Source organism: Lagenorhynchus albirostris, chromosome 16 (assembly GCF_949774975.1).
Source record: "Lagenorhynchus albirostris chromosome 16, mLagAlb1.1, whole genome shotgun sequence".
NCBI classification, from domain to species: Eukaryota; Metazoa; Chordata; class Mammalia; order Artiodactyla; family Delphinidae; genus Lagenorhynchus; species Lagenorhynchus albirostris.
In genome coordinates, this window is record NC_083110.1 from 58,427,675 (window position 1) to 58,449,981 (window position 22,307).

Genomic DNA, 22,307 nt, shown 5'->3' on the forward strand with positions numbered 1-22,307 from the left:
TAAAGTAACTGCATTAGTCCATCTGGCAAGGTCTCTAATTTTTAGGTTATTGGTTGGGATCTAAACTGTATGTTGATTCTGCCTGCGATAAGTACAGGAGAAGGTATATACTTAGCTAAATGCCAGGATCCACCTCTTCCCCACTCAACCCACATTTTAGCTACTTAAGACACTTGGGCTGTCAAAGAGAACTGGATGGTTCAAGAGGCAGATCTCCATCTGACACCCTTCACTTCCAAACTCATGTTTAACATTGCTTCACTTGAGTGAAGTCTAGAAATCATCAAGGTATAGAAGGGAGAGGGGCTGTCTCCAGGAGTCTGGAGAGTTCTCAAACTAATTTCCAGGGAAAAGGAACTTAAACATGGGGACTGCTACCTTTGGAAGGCCACGTGCAGTAGTTTAGGACACAGGCCAAGGACTCTGCAATAAAATGTAAAGGTGCTTCTCCAAAGAGGTCCACGATACTACTCACTTCTTATCAGTGCACTCAGTCTGGGTAAAATGGTCTATGCCCACTGCTTCTCTATTTAAAATTGCATACACAGATTGCATTGTGTAATCATGTTGACATGCACTCTGCATTTGAAGTCATATTTGGGTTCAAAGTATACCTATCTCTTCGCTTGGCAAGAAGAGCAGCTTAGTCTTGGCTTGCACATTTCTTCCCATACCTTCTAATTTGTCCAAGTTACCCTTGGATCAATTAAGTTGGTATTGAAAAATGTACACAGAAATGATAAGTGAATTGTTCCTCAGGTTCATTTCTATGTGGCCTGGGAAGAGCTTTTGGGCATGGTGGTAAGTTCCATTTGCTTATACCTTATTTATTTAATTTGATTAAAACTAAAAGGCTTTAAACGAAAAATTGTTTAAAGAATTCTCAACTAATTTCTTTTTAGGCAAGTGGTATTTTGCCTGCTTGCCAGAATGACTGTTTTGTTTAAACTGCACAGGTTAAACAAAAATACTTCCCCCACTCTTATACATTTACAAAGTAGATTAATGAATACCCAATTATTTGGGAAGTATCTCAACAGAACAATTTTTTACCTGACCCGTCTCTTCAAATCTTTTTCTGTCTGCGCTGTCAATTACATATATCTGTAAAGTAAAAGAAGAAGGCTACTTAAATAAGCAAATATGGAAAAAGACAGGGCAACTTCTAGGGAAGGAGCAGATGATTCCCAATCAGCAGATTTTCACATTAGCACAGCATCCTGAAACTGAGGTGGTAATTCTTATCTACAGATGCAAAATAAACTAATTAATTAATTAAATGGAGAGGCCCAGAAAATACCTCCAGCAAAACTCCAAAGTAGGAAGTCAGGAGAGCCAAGCAGGATAAAAATAGATATAGTTAACAGGCATTCACTGAACATTCTTACTAGATTTACCCTATTAATCCTCGTTATCACTCCGTGAGTTAGGTTTCATTTTTATCCCATTTTATACATAAATAAACATAAGCCCGAAGAAGTTAAGTAATTTACCCAAGTTACGTTTGGTACATGACAAAATGGGGATTCAAACTCAGGCATACCTGACAGTAAAGTCCCTAGTTGCTCTTAAGTACTCTGCTATACTGTGTCCCAAATTGTCAGGAAGGGATAGTGTTTTGAGGCATTTACAAATCCGATAGACCTCGAACATCATCATTCTGAAAGTACCATTTTCAGTATTAACTGTATGCTGTCTTCAGGTGCTGGAAGGTTAAGATCAAGTACTGGAAATAGCAGGGGCATAGGCTTTGCCAGAGTAAGAGAAGTTTTGAGATTTACCGTAAATTACAAATCCCAAGCTTTCTTTCCCATCACTGAATTGTATTTATTGTATAAATAACATCCTATAACAATGATAAGGGAAATTAGATAAGACCAAAGAAGAAAGAATAATCGCCTATAGTTCCAGAACCCAAGCACATTAATTATTTTCATTTCCTATGAAAGTTCCCTTCTAATTCTTCTTCATATGTTAATTTAAAAAGAAAATCTGAGGACTTCCCTGGTGGCACAGTGGTTAAGAATCTGCCTGCCAGTGCGGGGGACATGGGTTTGAGCCCTGGTCTGGGAAGATCCCACATGCTACAGAGCAACTAAGCCCGTGCGCCACAACTACTGAGCCTGTGCTCTAGAGCCCACGTGCCACAACTACTGAAGCCTGCGAGCCTAGAGCCTGTGCTCTGCAACAAGAGAAGCCACCGCAATGAGAGGCCCACGCACCGCAACGGAGAGCGGCGCCAGCTCGCTGCAACCAGAGAAAGCCCATGTAGAGCGATGAATACCCAATGCAGCCAAAAATAAATAAGTAAATTAAAAAAAAAAAGAAAACCAAAGATATCATTTTGTAGTCATTAAAAAAAATCATCAGTGTATTAAATGTTCTCCCAGTTGCTAATCTTAAAAATTATCAAAATTTCAAACTTTCTTTAAAGAAATTAGAATTGTTACTAAACTAATGGTATACTGGAAACACTCTTTTGAAAGAACATATCATTGAAAAACAACAATGAAAAGCAATCTTGAATTCCCACCTTTACGTGCCTTAAAATTCTGTTCTACTCTGAAAACTTGCTCTCTTTTGAAAGGAAAAAAACCCCAACAATTAAAATTCCTTTGCTTAAGTTAATGCACTCTCATTTAGAGTCACTAGTGCTGGGACTTCCCTGGAGGTCCAGTGGTTAAGACTCAGCGCTTCCTCGGCCCGGGACAGGGTGCAGGGGGCACAGGTTCGATCCCTGGTCAGGAACTAAGATACCGCGTGCCACGCAGCACGGCCAAAAATAAATAAATAAATAAATAAACAAACAAATAAATAAATAAATTAATTTAGAGTCACTAGTGCTAAATATGATACCAGGGACCACCTCACCTGTGTTTCCTTCATGGAGAATCATAGGAGAAAGAATGGATGTGTTTGGTCTCAGTATTTCTTTGTGGCCTTATTATTGTTATTGTTAATATTACTCTGACTCAATGCACACCACAGAGACACAAAATTCGATACTGTCTGATAAGTCAGAACATGGTGGTAGCTTAGTTTTCCACTGGTGGGTCTCACATTATATAGTAGCAGGCATAGTATAAACACAGATGTAGAAAGAAGGAATGCAATGGAAGAGTGAACCTGAATACAAAGGACGGGATTAGAACTATTTGGTAGTCTATAGTGGATTAAGATGATCTTCACTCAGGCAAGACTGGGAGATGATGTGAGGGAGGGGAGAAGGGTCAGGTGATCCCTGGGAGGGTATTCTGGGCTCAGATTACAAAGCAGGAAAAAATGTGCTTGAGAACAAAGGGTATGAGTGAGAAGGTAAATGTAGAAGAGGCTGAGACAAGGCTGAGAATACAATTAAAGATAAAGTTAATGGGAATTGCCTGGCAGTCCAATGGTTAGGACTCGGCACTTTCACTGCCGGGTCCCGGGTTCAATCCCTGGTCGGGGAACTAGGATCCCATAAGCTGCGTGGCGCAGCCAAAAATAAAAAGAAAAGAAAAAGATACAGTTAAGAAATTGGTGTTTGATATGATGAAAAATAAACAGTTGGGAGAGAATAATTAGGAATGGAAAGATAGTTTTAATAGTAGACAAGAAAGATGATGATTGAAATACCAAAGAATCCAGAGGCTGAAAGTCAATAAGAAAGCTTTAACTTTTACTTTAATTACTTGCTAAATGACTTGCTACTTATTGCTTTGACATTAAATTTCACAAGGAACATTTTCATTAAAAGAGTCAAAAGGGGGCTTTTCCTAAACTGTACATAAATTCTTCCTATCATTTAGTATTTTTCTCACATAACTTTTATAGAATTTGAAAATTATTGTAAAATAATTCCAGGAGGAAGGCTACAAAACAACTGCCCCATTTATTAAAAGGGCCAAGTGAAGAAGTCCTAAGCACAAACCAGTCTCTGGTGATCCCACAGATCTGTTTTTCTATGGTGGCACACGATTCTCCTGGTTACCCCCTCCCCAGCGCTGCCCAGTTTCTTCCTGCAAGTATCTGTTTGCTTGCGGTCAATAGCTAAGGATAAGGATAGCCTCTTTTTCTTCCTTTCTTTTTCTTGTTAATAACGTAAGTGTTAATCTAGTCATGCAAAAACCATTTTTTTAACTTTAATTTTTTTAAATTAATTTTTATTGGAGTACAGTTGCTTTACAATGTTGTGTTAGTTTCTACTGTACAGGAAAGTGAATCAGCTATACGTATACATATATCCCCTCTTTTTTTGGATTTCCTTCCCATTTAGGTCACCACAGAGCACTGAGTTCCCTGAGCTACAGAGTAGGTTCTCATTAGGTATCTATTTTATACATAGTATCAATAGTGTATATATGTCAATCCCAATCTCCCAATTCATCCCACCCCCGCCCCTTCCCCGCTTGGTGTAACTTTTTATTTTATATTGGAGTATAGCTGATTAACAATGTTGTGTTAGTTTCAGGTGTACAGCAAAGTGATTCAGTTATACATATACATGTATCTATTCGTTTTCAAATTCTTTTCCCATTTAGGTTGCTACATAATACTGAGCAAAAAAAAGAATCCAAAAACAGATTATCAAATAAAAAATACTCAGAAAGTATTAAAGAAAGTTAAATATAGTGCTTTTGACTGGTCTTAAAACACTATGGATCTTCAAAAATTAAGTTTCATAAACCTATTCTAAAATAAACTTATAATCCATGGCACTCAGAATGAGAATGATGCTTTAAGCAGAGCCAATTCACACCTTCATTGGCAACTGCTTGGAAATTTTTATTTGGTTGTGGGAGGAAGACCTAGAGAAAAAGATTTTTTCTGGATGGAAGTTCAGCCAACTTTGGATTATCCGGAGACTGATTATCCACCATGTGAATGAAGGCTCTTTGTTTCTCCTCTTGCTTCTGGTCCTCCTCCCTCCTGCTGCCACCTTTTGGCCATTTTATTGCTCTTAAGTATTTCTCCACCAGAGGGGTAGACGGAGACAGAAGAGATGACACTAAAAAGTGTGGCTTTTTATTGATAGCTTGAGCAAAAGTCTTAAGAGGAGGGTGAAACTGACAAATAAGTTTTCTGGATGACCTGTTTTCAGTTATTTGTGCTCTAGTGGTACCGATGCTCAAGTGTGAGTGACATTATGGAGATAATATAAGAGACGGTTGTTTGAGCTCTATCTCACTTGATGTCCTTTGGATATGGAAATGATGGCAAATTACCTTAAATTATGTTGTGTTTAGACACAAAACTAATAATGATAAAGTAAGTGGAGCTTGGTATTAATATTAATATATACCTTGAAAAAAATGATGTGTTTTTATCTATCAAAAGGCTGTTATTTCCTGGCACAAGAGAAATGGAAGACATCCTATCCCCTCCCTTCTATTATATCTCAGGATTAATTTCTTAGTCACTTCCCCCAAATTAATAAAGCTGAAGTCATGTTCTCAGTGTCATCATCCCTGAGAATAACTGCACTTTTAGGAGTTGCTCTGATTCTTTCAAACCTCTAGAGAAACATATAATTTAAAGTGGGGGTTGGTACTCTTTTTCTGTAAGGGGTCAGGTAGTAAATATTTTAGGTTTTGTGGCCCATACAATCTCTTTCACAGCTATTGAACTTTGCTGCTGTAGTGCAAAAGCAACCATAAAAAAATACATAAACAAATGGACGTGGCTGTGTTCCAACAGAACTTTATTTATGGACACTGAAATTTGAATTTCATATAATTTTCATGTGTCATGAAATCTTATTCTTCTTCTTTTTTTTTTTTTTTTTTTTTCCCTTGCGGCACGCGGACCTCTCACTGTTGTGGCCTCTCCCGTTGCTGAGCACAGGCTCTGGACGCGCAGGCTCAGCGGCCGTGGCTCACGGGCCCAGAGGCATGTGGGATCCTCCCGGATCGGGGCACGAACCCATGTCTCCTGCATCGGCAGGCAGACTCTCAACCACTGCGCCACCAGGGAAGCCCAATCTTATTCTTCTTTTGATTTTTTGTTCAACCATTTAAAAATGTCAAAACCATTCTTAGCTCACGAGACACAATAACAGGAGGCAGGCTGGATCAGTTTGTCGACACCTGCTCTAAAGCAAGACTGTATTTTGGCACTCTAGAGAGAACTGAAAAGAATTAACCAGGCAACGAAATGCATCAAGCCTCAACCCTGCTCTTCTAGGCAGTGTGGAGTCTAGTGTAATACGTCTTTTCAACCAACAGTGGAAGACTATTAAGTACAGACAAACTAATGTAACCCATCCACCACTGTCACTCCAAGCTGCTACAAAACGGGCAGATAGGGCTAAAAGCCCCAAGGCCTTAGAATCTAACCCTGGGTACTCAGCTGCTCCTCAAGACTTGTTTAATCTCAAATAGCATTGGAAAATGACAAAAGGTTTGACTCAATCCAAAATATTGTCTGATACTGGCAGCATAATATAGCTGGAGAAAGCTCCTCTAGGGTTACTGTGAACTTAGTTTTGCTGGATTGTCCAATAATTCCTAGGTGCTCTCAGCTAATGGGAAGTGTGGAATCCAGGGTCATATTACAACTACCTTGCAGTCTACCCTCAAGATGTTAGAGCTTATGTTTTAAAATTACCCTGATCTGTAGACCAGAAAGTTTCTGAGACCTCCTCATGGAGCCTTAAGGCATTAATGTCCTTATATACAGCTCTTTTTAAAGGAATTTATTTATTTATTTATTGTGGCTGTGCTGGGTCTTAGTTGTGGCACTCGGGATCTTCATTGTGGCATGCGGGATCTTTTTTAGTTGCGGCATATGGACTTCTTAGTTGTGGCATGCGAACTCTTAGCTGCAGCACGCATGTGGGATCTAGTTCACCGACCAGGGATTGAACCTAGGCCCCCTGCATTGGAAGTGTGGAGTCTTACCCACTGGACCACCAGGGAAGTCCCTATATAGCCCTTATTTGGACATTTCTTTCAAAGTACCTAATCCAGTAGATGAACAGATAGAACTGTGATTTCTCTCAATTGCCTGCTTTTTCCCAACTCTTGCCTCAAAAAGTAAAGGAGAATCTATAGCCTTTTCTTCCCCCAGTTTTATTGTGATATAATTGACATACAGCACTGTTTAAGGTATTACAGCACTGATATAATTGACATACAGCATAATGATTTGGCTTGACTCTATAGGTTTTGTATATTAGCCTTATAGCCTGCAAATTTGCTGTAATCACTTATTAGTTCCAGGACTTTCCTTGTTGATTTTTGGGATTTGAAAGACTTTTTTTTTTTTTTTTGCGGTACACGGGCCTCTCACTGCTGTGGCCTCTCCCGTTGCGGTGCACAGGCTCCGGACGCGCAGGCTCAGCGGCCATGGCTCACGGGCCTAGCCGCTCCGCAGCATGTGGGATCTTCCCGGACCGGGGCATGAACCCGTGTCCCCTACATAGGCGGGCGGACCCTCAACCACTGCGCCACCAGGGAAGCCCTTGAAAGACTTTTAATGTTCAGTTTTTCTAACATGTAGTTTCATACAATTTAGAGACTCATCTCTACATTTCAAGGATTCGCGAGTGAAACAATATGATGGCTTGGATTTGCTTTAAAATACTTAAAAAAAAAAAAGTAGTGGTAGGGGAGATGAAACAAGATTGCTAAAGCTGAAATTAAGGAAGCCAGATGATGGGTAGGTAACTAGGGTTTCATTACACTATTTTTTTGACCTCTACATAAATTTGAAAATTTCTAAAATTATATTTCAAAACCAGACACATTATTTGAGATTATAGAAGAAATTTCTGTATTAAAGGGAAAATTTTTCTTTTTTCCCAACATTTCTCTTCTGTTCTCCTAGAAGGTATATAATACATTTTGGAAGAATAACTGGTTGAATAGATGGATAAATGGATGGATGGATGTGTCTCATCTTTTTGTTCTCATCCATTTAAACCTTCAACCTGGCACAAGGAACATACGGGAACTTACCTTCACCATGGGCCAGAAACATTATGAACCCTTGTGACGGCCATCTTGGTATCTCACATGTGTTTATTGATTTGATGATAGTACAATTTTATATTTTGGTATTATTCCCCATTTAAGAATCATGATAAATAAATTCACTACTTCTCATCAACCCTCTGTGAAGTAGATGTTCCACCCAGTTCATAGAATTAATAAGCCTCTGGACTTGACCACAATGATACAGAATCATAGAACCTTAGAGTTGGAAGGAAATTTAGAAGTTATAGAACTCCACATTCTACCTAATGTTGGAATCCATCTATAACAATTATCCATTTCATTTATTTGGTACTTTTGTAAGCACGGGGGATACAACAGTTAAAAAAAAAAGAAAAAGAAAAGCAAAGTTCCTGTATTCATGTAGCTTACATTACAGTGGAGGAGAAAGGTAATAAATAAAAGTATGTCTGAGGTGAGGGACTACACCATGAGAATATCTAAGAAAAAAGAATTCCAGCATTGTAAATAGTGATGACAAAGGCCCGGAGGTGGGAGCATGCCTGTGTTCCAGGAATGGCAAGGAGGCCAGTGTAGCTGGCACCAGGTGAGAAGGGCGTGGAAGAGGAGTCAGCAGGTAGGGGGCTTCGTGGACCACTGTAAGAACCTTGGCTTTAACTCTGAGCTGGGAAGCTTATGTTTTAACAGGATCAATATAGCTATAGCGTTGAGGAGAGACTTGAGGGAGGCAAGGCAGAAGTTAGGAGGCTAGTTAGAATGATACTGCAATAATCAATGCATGGGGGGCTTCCCTCGTGGTGCAGTGGTTAAGAATCCACCTGCCAATGCAGGGGACACGGGTTCAAGCCCTGGTCCGGGAAGATCCCACATGCCGTGGAGCAACTAAGCCCGTGTGCCACAACTGCTGAGCCTGCGCTCTAGAGCCTGCAAACCACAACCACTGAGCCTGCATGCCACAACTACTGAAGCCCGTGCGCCTAGAGTCTGTGCTCTGCAACAAGAGAAGCCACCGCAATGAGAAGCCCGTGTAGCCCCCGCTCGCTGCAACTAGAGAAAGCCCATGCGCAGCAATGAAGACCCAATGCAGCCAAATAAATAAATAAAAACAATAAATAAATTAAAAAAAATCAGTGCACGGTAGCAGTGGCGATGGAGAGAAGTGGGCAGATTCTAGAAATATTTTGAAAGTAGAATTGACTGGATTGGCTGATGGAGAAGATGTGGGGAGTGAAAAGGAGCCCAGGATGAGTCCAGTGCTTCTGGATGAATGGGACTGTCATTAACTGAGAAGACTGGAGAAGATTTGGGCAGGGGTGGATGAAGATAGGAATTCGGTTTTGGACATGTTGAGGTTGAGGGGACTTACTAGCCACTGGTGTTCAGGTGTCAAATAGGCAGCTGGCTGTATATGAAACTGAATTCCAGGTTGGAGATAACAGTTTGGGATTCACCGGCATGTAGGTGGTGATTAACGCCTTGAAATTGGATGAGGTCATCTAAGCAGCGACTTAGAGAAGAAAAGCACAGGCCTGAACTCTGGGGCACTCCAACGTTGGGAGGTTGGGAGATAAGAAAAAATAGCAATGGAGATTGAGGAGGAGTAGCCAGTGAGACAGGAGGAAAACCAAGATAGAATGGAATTCTGGAAGCCAAGGAAAGACAATGTTTCAAGGACAGCACGACGACCAACTCTGTTAAATGTGCTGACAGGTCAAGTGAGATGAGTAATGAAACCTGAACATGGGACTCGGCACTGTGGATTCTCGGTGAGACTGAATGGAGGGTTCCGAGTGCCTGCGGGGAGAGGAAGTGAAGACAGAGAACACAGAAAATTCTTTTAAGGAGTTGTAAAGAGAGGCTGAGGAATGGGACAGTATCTAGAGGAGGATGTACAGGAAGCCAAGAGTTCTTTGTTTTAAACAAGAGCAACTACAGGATGTGTGCATGCTGATAGGAATGAGCAGGTAGAAAGAGACACCTAGGAAGCAGCAGCAGAGAGGGAAGCTGTCTGAGATGCAAGGTGAGTTCTACTGGCAATGAAGATATCGACGTGTTTTTGCAGCTTACTGTCTATGGTCATAGTTAAAGTAAATTCAAACTTTCAGTTAGAGGTTAACGGAGACATTATGCAACATTTTTTCCTATCCAAGTTCATGAAAGGTCCTGGTTTTACGGTACGACCATGAGTGAGTGGCTGAGGTGGGGCGGATGGCAAGCTCGCTGGAGGGGAGGTGAAGGAGCTGAGAGGCTGAGGGATTGGAGAAATCATGCACCTGGAGAGTAAAATCTCCAAGAATCCTAAAACAGTAGTCCTAGAGAACTTGGCAGTGAGCTGGGAGCTCAAGTCTCAGCCTCTGCCTGCGTGAATGCTGCCTGAGCCAGGAATCCCAGTGCAGAAGGAATCCCAGAAGCCTAAGGCGGCTTCTTCTACTTCTGGACAGTTACGATTATAGGAAACTTCTTCCTTATTCTGAGTTAAACCCTAATACTCCCCAAACTGCTCCTTGCCTGGTCCTCTAGAACTATTCACAATGAAGCCAATCTCTCAGACTTAAGATAGGTCCTGAAGCAACTAGAGACAGTTCCAAGCATTTTCTCTTTCAGGAAGGACATCGTCAGGTCTTTCAACCATTCCTCATACATCATGGTTTCCAGGACCTTCACTATCTTGATTGCTCTCTTTGGGATATACCTGATTCGTTGATTTCCTTGGGTTGATGGAGTCAATGGCACAATCTTCTGACTTCTCTTCTGCTGTTCAAATCACTATGGTAATTAATAAATACTTTATTTGCCAAGGTGGGTGTGGGCACAACATTGTTACTGAGCAACAGAAAAACATCTTATATAAATTACACAAAGCTCCACAATCTGTCTGCTAGCTCTAAATCCATAGTGATGAAGAGCAATGTTACGGCAATGGAATTATTGACAAGAAAGACAATTATAGTGTAAATGTTAGTAAGACAGGGGAGAAGAGATTATGAATTGATGCATCAGAAGGAGTACTTACGAGAATATCAGTGTTTTCAAAATAATTCCTCCAGTATGGTCTGATTTTCCTCTGTCCACCAATGTCCCATACATTCAGTTTAAAACCTTGTGATTGTACACTTTTGATGTTAAAACCCTGAAACAAAAAATATCAAGTTTTACTAGGCTTTGAGATCAATTTCTGACAAAGTTACATTTACCAGCTATGTTATTTATTAATTCTGAGGTACTCTGCCAGACGTGACACAGATGATACTGAAAACAGTTTGCTCTGATAGGGAACAAAAATGTATTTACACGTGCTTCTGTCACTCAGGTTGGGGTCAGTGTTGATGATGTCATGCTGAGTGCACACATACATGGAACTGCTGAGGATGACTTGTTATGAGAACAGCTCTGGTAATCAACACAGACCCCCACCCATCCCATGAGTCCTCAGCATGGTGAAATTTAACAGGACATTACATGTAACTAACAAGAAAACAAAGCTGAATCTGCAGACTCAACACAACAGAACAAATGTTAAGTTTAAAAAGAGGCAAGGGGCTTCCCTGGTGGCGCAGTGGTTAAGAATCTGCCTGCCAATGCAGGGGACACGGGTTCGAGCCCTGGTCCGGGAAGATCCCACATGCCGCAGAGCAACTAAGCCCATTCGCCACAACTACTGAGCCTGTGCTCTAGAGCCCAGAGTCACAACTACTGAAGCCCACGTGCCTTGAGCCTGTGCTCCGCAACAAGGGAAGCCACTGCAATGAGAAGCCCACGCACCACAACAAAGAGTAGGCCCCGCTCGCCGCAACTAGAGAAGGCCCTCGTGCAGCAACGAAGACCCAATGCAGGCAAAAAAAAAAGAGGCAAGAGCTACAATCTGGAAGACTGGATTCTTTAAGAGCAGCTCAAAATGAAAGAAATTGCCTCATATGCATTGATCAAGAAAAGGAAGGACCTGAACTCAGGACACGAAGCGGGAGGCTGGTTTGAAACTGGAGTAGCACCCCTCATACAGGTGGTGATGAAAACAAACAAGTGGGCATTTGAAACTGTTCTTTAACAGGTATCTCTGATGAACTTGAAAACAAAGTGTTCATTTTCAGGACAGTGACTCAAGGTGGAACTTTGGGGAAGGTAAGCCAATCAGGGGCAGGAAGAAGGGTGAGCTGGGAGTTCATGTGCAGAGAAACAAATTAACAAGAACTTTGGGGTTCGAAGAGAAGGCATTTTATGAGCAAGATTTAAAAAAAATCTTCTTGAAAGAATGACATAATGAAATAAGGATTTGAAAAATCCCATCAACAGCCTGCTCCCACAGAAGTGACATTTCATCCAGAATCGCTGGAGTTAAGTGGGTCTGGGGATGCCTCCATGAACATTTGCTTCTTCTGGCAGCTCCCCAGCACTACTGCCTCACGCAGAAGGAGAAGGCACAGGGCAACAGTACGGGAACACTGCCACCCAATTTCCACTGAGGACAGTCACTAGAGGACAACAGGGGATGATGCTTACTACTGCTCCTCTAAAATGCCAATGACTGAATAAATTAGAAGTTTTAGAACTCCTAAGGGAAGTGGTTTAAGCTTATTGTAAAAGCGCACTTCATTCTGACTCATTCACAAAACCCCTTTTATGCGTTTAAAAATTCTACACTTAACTACAGTAGTAAATGTCAGACCCAGCAACAACAAATCCTTTCTGGGATGAGGGAATAAATAAGTGTAAATCCTAGAATTTGACCATATGTGTCAGCTGCCTTAAAAGTCTGTAAGTCACCAGACCCAACAAATCTACTAAGAAATTATTCTACGGAAATAATAATGAATGGGTGCAAACATTTAGAGATGTGTACTGTATAAGTATTTACATACAGAACAACGTAGAAATATGTTCAAGATACGTTATTAAGTGGAAAAGATGATACAAAACAGTATACTCTGTATGAGCCATTTTTACTTTCTATTTTAAATATACCCACCATATATGGGCAAAGAAAAAAACTTGAAAGGATACATTCTCAAATGTTAACAGTGGTTATGTCTGACTGGGCATTATAGGTGATTTCTAGTTTCTCAATTTTACTTATTTATATGTTCTAAGTTTACTACAATGAGCATCTATCACTTTTTCTAATATAAAACAAAAACACAATAAAAGTGTGTTTTTAAAGACTAAATACGAAACCTTGACATAATAACAGAGTCACCTATAACATAACAAACAGAGCCTGAAAGTTAGAATTGGAGCTTTGGGTCCATAACTAGGATTTCATTTCCCTGCTCACAGTGTGGACGTCCTCATTTCAGTGGTGCTCTTGAGAGAGACAGCCTCTCACTAATACGAAAAAAAACCCCTAGCCCTTCTTTTTCTGGCAAAAATCCTGACACACTAATATGTGTTTTCAGCCCTTCTAGGCTAGACTACTGTAATTTGCTCCTCCTCAGGCCATATTTGTTCAGAAGCTGTAAAATTGCTCATTTGGTAGCAGTTGAAATGACTTTTCTGCAAAGAGCTGCAAATCAGTAAGACTCGCTGGCCGTGAAGTACACACACCAGCACAGCCATTCAAACCCGACACCAAGTTCTTAGCACAGGACAGTGACAGAAAATGGTAAATAACTCTGGTTTTGCTAAAACCTCTAATACTCAAACACTTAAAAAGTAAGACCAACGGGGCTGCCCCTAGTTAGGAAACCCAAAGGCCTGGCCAAAGGTCAAGCTCTCTCAGGATTTCCTGCAGGGAAGGAGGCCTAAAGAAACCCACTAGAGTTCTTCCAGGCAGGACTTGTCTCCAACATCCATGCTGGGAGCACCACCATCCTTGTGCTTTGCTTGCTTAGCCCTACGAAAGAGGAGGGTTGATGAGGCTGGATTTAAAAATACAGGTAGGGCTTCCCTGGTGGTGCAGTGGTTAAGAATCCGCCTGCCAATGCAGGGGACATGGGTTGAAGCCCTGGTCCAGGAAGATCCCACATGCCGCGGAGCAACTAAGCCTGTGCGCCACAACTACTGAGCCTGCGCTCTAGAGTCCAAAGCCACAACTACTGAACCTGTGTGCCACAACTACAGAAGCCTACGCGCCTAGAGCCCGTGCTCCACAACTAGAGAAGCCACGGCAATGAGAAGCCTGTGCACCTCAACGAAGAGTAGCCCCCACTCGCTGCAACTAGAGAAAGCCTGCGCGCAGCAACAAAGACCCAACGCAGCCAAAAATAAATAAATTTTTAAAAAAATAAATAAAAATACAGGTACAGATAATTAGGCTTCCCTGGTGGCGCAGTGGTTGAGAGTCTGCTTGCCGATGCAGGGGACACGGGTTCGTGCCCGAGTCGGGGAAGATCCCACATGCCGCGGAGCAGCTGGGCCTGTGAGCCATGGCCGCTGAGCCTGCGCGTCCGGAGCCTGTGCTCCGCAACGGGAGAGGCTACAACAGTGAGAGGCCCGCGTACAGCAAAAAAAAAAAAAAAAAAAGAAAAGAAAATACAGGTAATTGTTTTTTTATTTAAAAAATTGAGGGACTTCCCCGGCAGTCCAGTGGTTAGGACTCCACACTTCCACTGCAGGGGGCACAGGTTCCATCCCTGGTTGGGGAACTGAGATCCCGCATGCATGCCGTGTGGTGAGGGTCCCCAACCCCCGTCAGACCCCACCCAAAAAAATCTAAAAAGTTGAGGGAGTCCCCTGGTGGCCTAGTGGTTAGGATTCTGGACTTCCACTGCTATGGCCCCAGTTCAATCCCTGGTCAGGGAACTGAGATCCTGCAAGCCACATGGTGTGGCCAAAAAAAAAAGACATATATTTGTATTTATTAAGTCTGAAAAATACACACTAAAAGTGGTTTTTCTCACAGTACTGTTTTTTTTTTCCTTTATGCTCTCTCTGTATTTTTCTACATGTATTAATTTCAAAATCAGAGAAGATAAAGCTATTTCTAAAAAGGAATTGCTTAGATCAGAGGGAAGTGATTGTATCTTGCTATGTATAGACATATAAATTTATATTATTTCTTTTTAAAAATTATTGTAAAATATACGTAACATAAAATTTACCTTTTTAACCATTTTTAAGTGTGCAGCTCAGTGGCATTAAGTACATTCACTCTTGTGCAACCATCACCGCCATCCATCCAGCCCCTGGGTAACCACTGTTCTCTCTCCTGTCTCTATGAATTTGACAACTCTAAGTATCTCACATAAATGGAATCTCTTGATATATTTTGAAATCTGAGATTATTTTAAAATTGTATAGACTTTTCTCAGTAACAAAACTTACAAATGGACAAAACTCTATCTCCCATTTTGTCTTTCATATTGCTATTACCATCTTCCACGTGTCACACAAGCATCGGGGGCAAGGCAGTGCTCACCTGTGTAGGTGTGATGTGGCTGATGTCTTCAGATGCCAGCTGCTTCAGAAGAGTGGTCTTACCAGCATTATCCAAGCCCAGGAGAAGGATTCTCACCTCCTGGTCTGGTGCACTTTTCAATTTGCGCAAAATTGAGAGTAAGCCCTTGAACAACCATGAAGAACAGAGATTACTTTGGAGGCACTGACTTTGATATTACTGGGTATCAGAATGCCTTCTCCTCCTTGAAAAAAGTTCTTGGTTGTGGAGAGCTTATAGTACTATTTTCCACTTTAATGTCATTTATTCCATTTGCTTATAAGTTTTGGCAGAAATACTTTAGTAAATTCAGCAACTTAATAAATAGCCTGGCTTATTCCTGCTCCTTCTATTAATCCAGCTTAACAGTCACCCCAAATCTCCTGGAAGTATGTACTACTAACCAACTCCCATTCCTGAAGCCCTTTATATATATATATATATATATATATACCAGAGCACCCTACCAGAGCACCCATCATATCTGACTGTAGGGAACTGATTTTTGTATTTTTCTCCTTTATACTAGAGTGAAGTTTCTTGTGCGTAAGGACTATAGATAGCTTCCATCTCCCACAATGCCTGGCGCTTATTGGACACTATATGATAGCTGTTGAAATAAACAGAATTACCCACCCGAGTTAATGTAAGATTTTAAGGTACTAAGGTACTATTCAAAAGGTTGTAGAAAATTGTACTTGGGCTCTCTTTTTAAGACTTTATTTTAGTTCTTGTTTAAGACTCCATCATTCAAAATACTCTATCATCTTCTAACTTTCACATGACCCTTACAGTATAGCTGCACGGTATAGATTATCTATGTTTTTCAGATGAAGAATCTAATACAACAGAGAAATTAGGGAATTGAAAGGTCATTCTGGAAGCAAAAAAAATTAAAGTTTAACCAGGGTATTTTTGACTAGTAATCTAATATTTCCGTTTCTTGTTGTTATTATTCTTTTAATGGATGGAAATAAGCCATGCTGCTTTTTAGCTAAGAACATAAGAAAAATCTTACAAGATAGTTATTTGTTCTGTCTTGCGGCTGACAATCATTTTCCAATGAGGCATGGTTACATCAAGAATCAAAGAATCCCAGAGTTTAAAGGGCATATAATCTAATCTCCCAGCCCAAGTGGAAATTCCTTCAAACTGAGTCTTAGAATTATATAAAATGGTTATGTTTTTTTATCCGCATCGCACCAGGAAATAACTCAAACCAGTCTGTTCACTAAGATCAAATGATAATTCTGTGAAATAATTTTCAAGAGTTGAGACAATGATGTGCAAATATGCATAATTATAAGAATTCCCTTCTGCTTCAGAGGCCCTTTGTTTACCCCTTTTAGTACTGTATTCACACTGACCACTTTAACCTCTCTATGCCTCAATTTCTGTCAGCAATAAAATGTAACGTTTAGTTTAAGACAGACAAATTCCATTCCAAAAGATTTGGAGAAGAGAGAATGAATAGATTTGAAACAAACAAACAAAAAAAGATTAAGCAAGTCTTTTTTTTTTATGGCATATTTTTTATTTTGTTTTTTATCTTCTCCAGCCTTGAATTATTTGACACCATTCCTTTTTAAAACTCTGTTTATGAGCAATCTCCCTGGCTTCTATTAGCTACATTGCAATCACTCATTTATAATACCACCTTTCAGAACAGTTAAAATTAGAATTCTGAGCTCCTTAGGGGACTGGTGATATAAAAAGGCTAAGAACAGGCAAAACACATTGTACTACTCCTCCTGGGTTCCTGATTAGATGTCCTCATTATCCTTTCCAATAAAATGCTAAAACAACTGGAATTTATCACATTTGTACATTAAACAATGGTACAGGTTAAGAAAGTTCTTCTCATGCATCATTTACTAGTATAGACATTGTGAAAGAATCTGTTTTCTATAAAATATTTTCAAGGTTCAAAATAAATGTTTTAGGTTTTTCCTCATGTGTCTCTTTCAAAAAAAATCAGTATATATAAATACTGCTTTCTGCAGGCTGAGAGCTTCTACACACTCATTATATTTGAAATTGAATGATTTAAAAAACATAATTTCTATTCGTCTTAAAAGGAGAAAAGCAAAACACAGATGAGAAAGAAAACATCCTAACTAAACTTTATAAACCTAATAGTATAAAAAAATAATACTTCTACATTTCCAATGAGCAATTTTCCTCATCAGGAAACAATAACTTCACATGTTGCACCTTGAAATGAAATTACAGAGAAATGGAAAGTTCAGCTCATATTTTCTTCCAGAGAAATAACAAATGGCATCTCCAGCATGGTCTAGGCAAGACAAATGCAAATACAGTACAGCATCACATTAACCCAACTCCTGAGGAGAGGGGATCACAGGATTATTAGCGTTTGCTAAATAGGGAAGAGGATATTTATAGATATCAGGGTTCTGCCTGAAAGGTACAAAGTAAGCTGATTTAACAGGCTGGACAAAAGAGCAGAATAAGTCTACTCTATGCTTCTATCCATATATGTCTATAGTTAATGTCAAACGAAGGGAGACAGCCATTAGAAGTTAATTTTATTATGGGGCTGCGTTTTGCAGTATAAATACAAGGAAATGAATTTTTAGTGTATTTTTGGTCAACACATCCATTCATTCATTCATTTATATTAAACACCCATAATATGCTCCAAGTACAATGGTGAGCAGAGCAGATATGATCTCTGTGTAGGATGTGTACTCCTATGACATTAAATAGAGGCAACTTAAGAAACAAGAACTTTAGTTAATTGTGCATCGTGCGTTATCAGCATGCATGCACACAAGTTATCTGCATCCTGGTGGACAGAAGTGGTCTGACTCAGCCACAAAACTAAACAAACTTTTCTATAGGCAAATCATGACTAGACATGCTGTTGACTATGGACATTTTATCTGCCTCAAAATCAGCTTAAACTCAACTACCGGCAGAAACATGGTGCACTGACCTAAAATGATACAAACTAGGTCATTCAAAGAAACTAGGGTGTTGGAGAGGGAGAGAGGAATATGTTGGTATATGGAAAATATATGTGACTGGGAGGAGCAGCTAAAATTTAAGTATTAAAGGGCTTCCCTGGTGGCGCCGTGGTTGAGAGTCCGCCTGCCGATGCAGGGGACACGGGTTCGTGCCCCGGTCCGGGAAGATCCCACATGCCGCGGAGCGGCTGGGCCCGTGAGCCATGGCCACTGAGCCTGCGCGTCCGGAGCCTGTGCTCCGCAGCGGGAGAGGCCACAACAGTGAGACGCCCGCGTACCGCAAAAAAAAAAAAGAAAATTAAGTATTAAAATTAGTAAACCAGCTGTCAGGTACATGCACTCCCCACACCTAGCTTAAATGGAACTGACTTCAATTTACTTTTACCTCACCAAAAAAACCTGGTGCTGCCCAGTAAGATGTTATTAATTTCCAGGAATTCGTATAGCTCTGTGTGTGTGTGTGTGTGTGTGTGTGTGTGTATGTTTACAGTTCAAGAAATCCACAAGAGAATCCTTTATTCTGTATGCAATGAATGGTCCATTCGAAAAGAAAAAACTTTCTAAGATGTTGTTTTTCCATTTATTGTTCAGAACATCATTTTTATACCTCTGCATTTCTTACTATTCAAAGCCAAGTCATGTGAGGTACAGGGAAGCAGCTGATTGATTTAAAGTTGGGTCATGTGATTTAAAAACGAGTGGCAGCTGATTGATTTAAATCTTGGTCATATGACCTGAGGAGGGGGTGCTAAAAACTGCTTTTTTATCTCTGGCTCAGAATATCATATTTATAGCTTGGTTTTTCTTATGATTTAGAAAACTTGAGTTGTCTCTCCTTAGAATCAGCAGGAGAAAAATACAGTATTTCAGGTTAATTCTTTCTTCTTCTTTTTTTTTTACCTGCATATTCGTATAGCTTTTTTTTTTTTTTTTTTTTTTTTGTGGTGCGCGGGCCTCTCACTGTTGTGGCCTCTCCCGTTGCGGAGCACAGGCTCCGGACGCGCAGGCTCAGCGGCCATGGCTCACGGGCCCAGCTGCTCCGCGGCATATAGGGATCTTCCCCGACTCGGGCACGAACCCGTGTCCCCTGCATCGGCAGGCGGACTCTCAACCACTGCGCCACCAGGGAAGCCCCTCGTATAGCTTTGAGAGGGAGAACCTCACCCAAATTTTGTCTTCTTTCTCCTTATATCTCTACTAAATAGATACAATGTTTCCTGAGGAACAAAATACGGGCACCTCCTCAGGAAGAGTGGGTTCACACTTCATCAGAGTCCTAATGAAAAGAACATTATGGGCTTTAGAGTTTCATAGACTTTTATTCAGCTTCCCTATGTGTAACCTCCGGCACAGTTCCATCTAGAAAATGGGAACAGTATTTATATCTCAAGAAAAATGCTATGAAGATTAAGTGAGATGATGTATGTAAAGCATGCACATAGGGGCACTCAAAACAGTAGTTGTGTTTATATTTTTCACTGACAATTTTTGACTGGAAAACATAATCTTGGAAACAATCTTCAAATGTTAAACATGCTAGATAACTACCACTAGGTTCATATATACAGAAATTGCTCCATAAATAATTCCTAAATGGAGGACTCATCTATTAAATAACAGTGATTAGTTATGCACAAAAATTACTGTCATCTTAGTATTTCACCAAGGACTTGGTATCCTAAGGCAGGGGTAAGACAACTGAACCTCTGGGGTTCAGAGAAACCAATAATGGGTTTTTGTTGCAGTTCTCCAAATTAAAAAAAGAATAAATATGTATTAGTCATAGCTAAAGGACTAAAAAAATAAATAAACCTGGGACTCACTCTTTACTAGCACAGTTACCATGGGGGCTCATGGGATACCAGATGTGACACACTTAATCACACCACTGACCGTTTAAATTCCATGTTCCACTTACAGTTCTAAGAATAGCTCACACTTTTGGAGACGGAAAAAAAAATGCATTTTGGAAATCAGATAAAGAATCCTAAATAATTTGTCCTAATTTCTTATTGTTCATGGTAGGAAAAAAAATAAAAAAGAAAATCTCTCTTGATCACTGAATACAACAGTCGTATACAACAGTGTTGTATACACTGTCAATTTGTTGTATACAGTGTCAATCTGCACCTGGAAACAGGACAGTGGTTAATTTATTGTGACTTGTAATTATAAATTAAACAATCATAAAAATTACACAGTCCACTACATTGATAAACAAACTGGGAAAAGTTAGCCAACTGTTTCTCATTTATGATGCAATCTCTTTCTCTCTTGGTTTAGCATGCCTTTTTCATTTCAATTCTAGTTATTTTCTGTGTAAATATTTATGTTTGTACTCATTTGTTGAGAAAAAGTTAGCCTTTAAATGGACAGCTCATGTATAAACGATTAATAAAAAGCAAACATGTAAAGATCTGTTTAGCCTAAGGTTAACAAAACTGCAATGTAGCAAGTGTTGAAATATGATTGGCAACTTCCGATCAAATAATTCTACTTCTTTAGCGATCTGACAATGTTAAATCAATTGCAAAAATTTTTTCCTATCAAAATGTACTCATTGGATTATCTAACCAAATGTACATGTATGTTTTCCTTGTGAACATCTAGCTTTTTCTTACTTCATAAGTCAACAGAAGTGGTTCAACATTTCTAAAAGTCAAAAAGGGTCTGGAGTTGGGGCAGGGAAGTAACTATAAGCTTGAGTGTTAGCTCTTTGCAGCTGGTAAGCCAACTAACCTGCTCTAAACGCTCCAAAATCAATTTTTTCTTTGACTAGTTCTAAAACCACTCAATTCCATTTTAACACCCTCCAACTAACTGCAGAGAAATCAACAAGGAACAGAGTGTCAAGAATCAAATATGTCACGTATCGTAATTTACAATTTGGGAAAGATTTAATCTGGTTCGACAGAGAAAAGGCTTGCCCCAAGTGAATGGCCACCCTCCAGTTTTAATCTGCTCCAAACTGACATTAAGGCCTTTGGTTCTGGTGTGGTCAGATGCCAAGGAAGGTTGCAACAGGTCCGAAGGAAATACTAAGGACCGGGCAGCAAATCTGCCTACACCGACATGGATTAAGTATTGAACGGGAAACTGGTCATCACCAACAACCAGACCTTGCAGAACCGTCAGCAAATAAATAACTCGGGACTGCAGAAGCGCGCCCGCCACGCAGACACCAAGACGGCGTAAAATCCACTAGGCATCCTTTCCAAGCGGCACCTCTTTGTGTCCTGGGATTTGCACCCTTCCCCCCAGAAGCCCGCACATCGCGAGGAAGAGGAGAGCTAGGCTACCATCTCCCCTGGTACCGCCGGCGCGACCTCAAAGACAGTAGCGCTGGCCCTCTCCCCGCTTCTGGCCGGGCACTGGCGAACCCCACTTTACTGCGGCACGGGGAGGCCGATTCCCCGGGAAGATCTAAGCCTGCGTGCAGAGGCTGCTCTCCGTAGCTCCTCGGATCCGCCCTCATCTCATCCCCAGAGTAATGATGGAGCCCTGGCTCCGTACCGGGACAACCACGCACCCTTCCACAGCCCCTTCCAGCCCCTTCCCCTAGTTTCGGACCGGTTGCAAGCCCCGCCTTCCTCCCCAGGCCCAGATCTCCCTCCAGGGCCCACACTCGGGGCTCTCCGCCGCCCCCCGAAACCAATCCAGGACCCAGACAGCAGGCTGAGCGTCAATCCATTCCCTCCTGTCTTTAAGCGCAGTGCCCTGCCTTGGGCCTGGGGAAGGGAGGCGGGTGACCGACCAGCTCCGGAGGGACCCAGGCCCCACACTCACCATCCTCCCGCCGAGTCCCTCCTCCTCCTCCTCCTCCTCCTCCTCCTGCCTCCCCCGTTACCAGGGGCAACTCCTGCGGCACCGCCCCCGACGTCCCCTGTACGCACAGCGGAGGAGCAAAGCAGCAGGACGGGGCGGGGTCCAGCTCCTCTTCCCAATGTGCGCAAGCGCGCCAATGTGCCCTCCCACTGCGCAGGCGGGCTGCTGGAGCGGCTGGAGGCTGTGGCA

At 41.2% G+C, this 22,307-nt stretch overlaps 1 protein-coding gene across 1 annotated transcript in view; it reads right to left on the minus strand.

Moving 5' to 3' along the window:
- ARL3 (ADP ribosylation factor like GTPase 3) overlaps positions 1 to 22,193 on the minus strand; it is a 32,617-nt gene extending 10,424 nt beyond the window's left edge. The window contains exons 1-4 of the mRNA XM_060126463.1: positions 22,080 to 22,193; positions 15,286 to 15,429; positions 10,948 to 11,064; positions 1,054 to 1,104 (exon numbers count right to left, since the gene is read on the minus strand). Coding sequence (XP_059982446.1) covers positions 1,054 to 1,104; positions 10,948 to 11,064; positions 15,286 to 15,429; positions 22,080 to 22,082 — 315 coding nt within the window. The 5' untranslated portion in view covers positions 22,083 to 22,193. The remainder of the gene's footprint in view (positions 1 to 1,053; positions 1,105 to 10,947; positions 11,065 to 15,285; positions 15,430 to 22,079) is intronic.
- Positions 22,194 to 22,307: the final 114 nt, after the last annotated feature.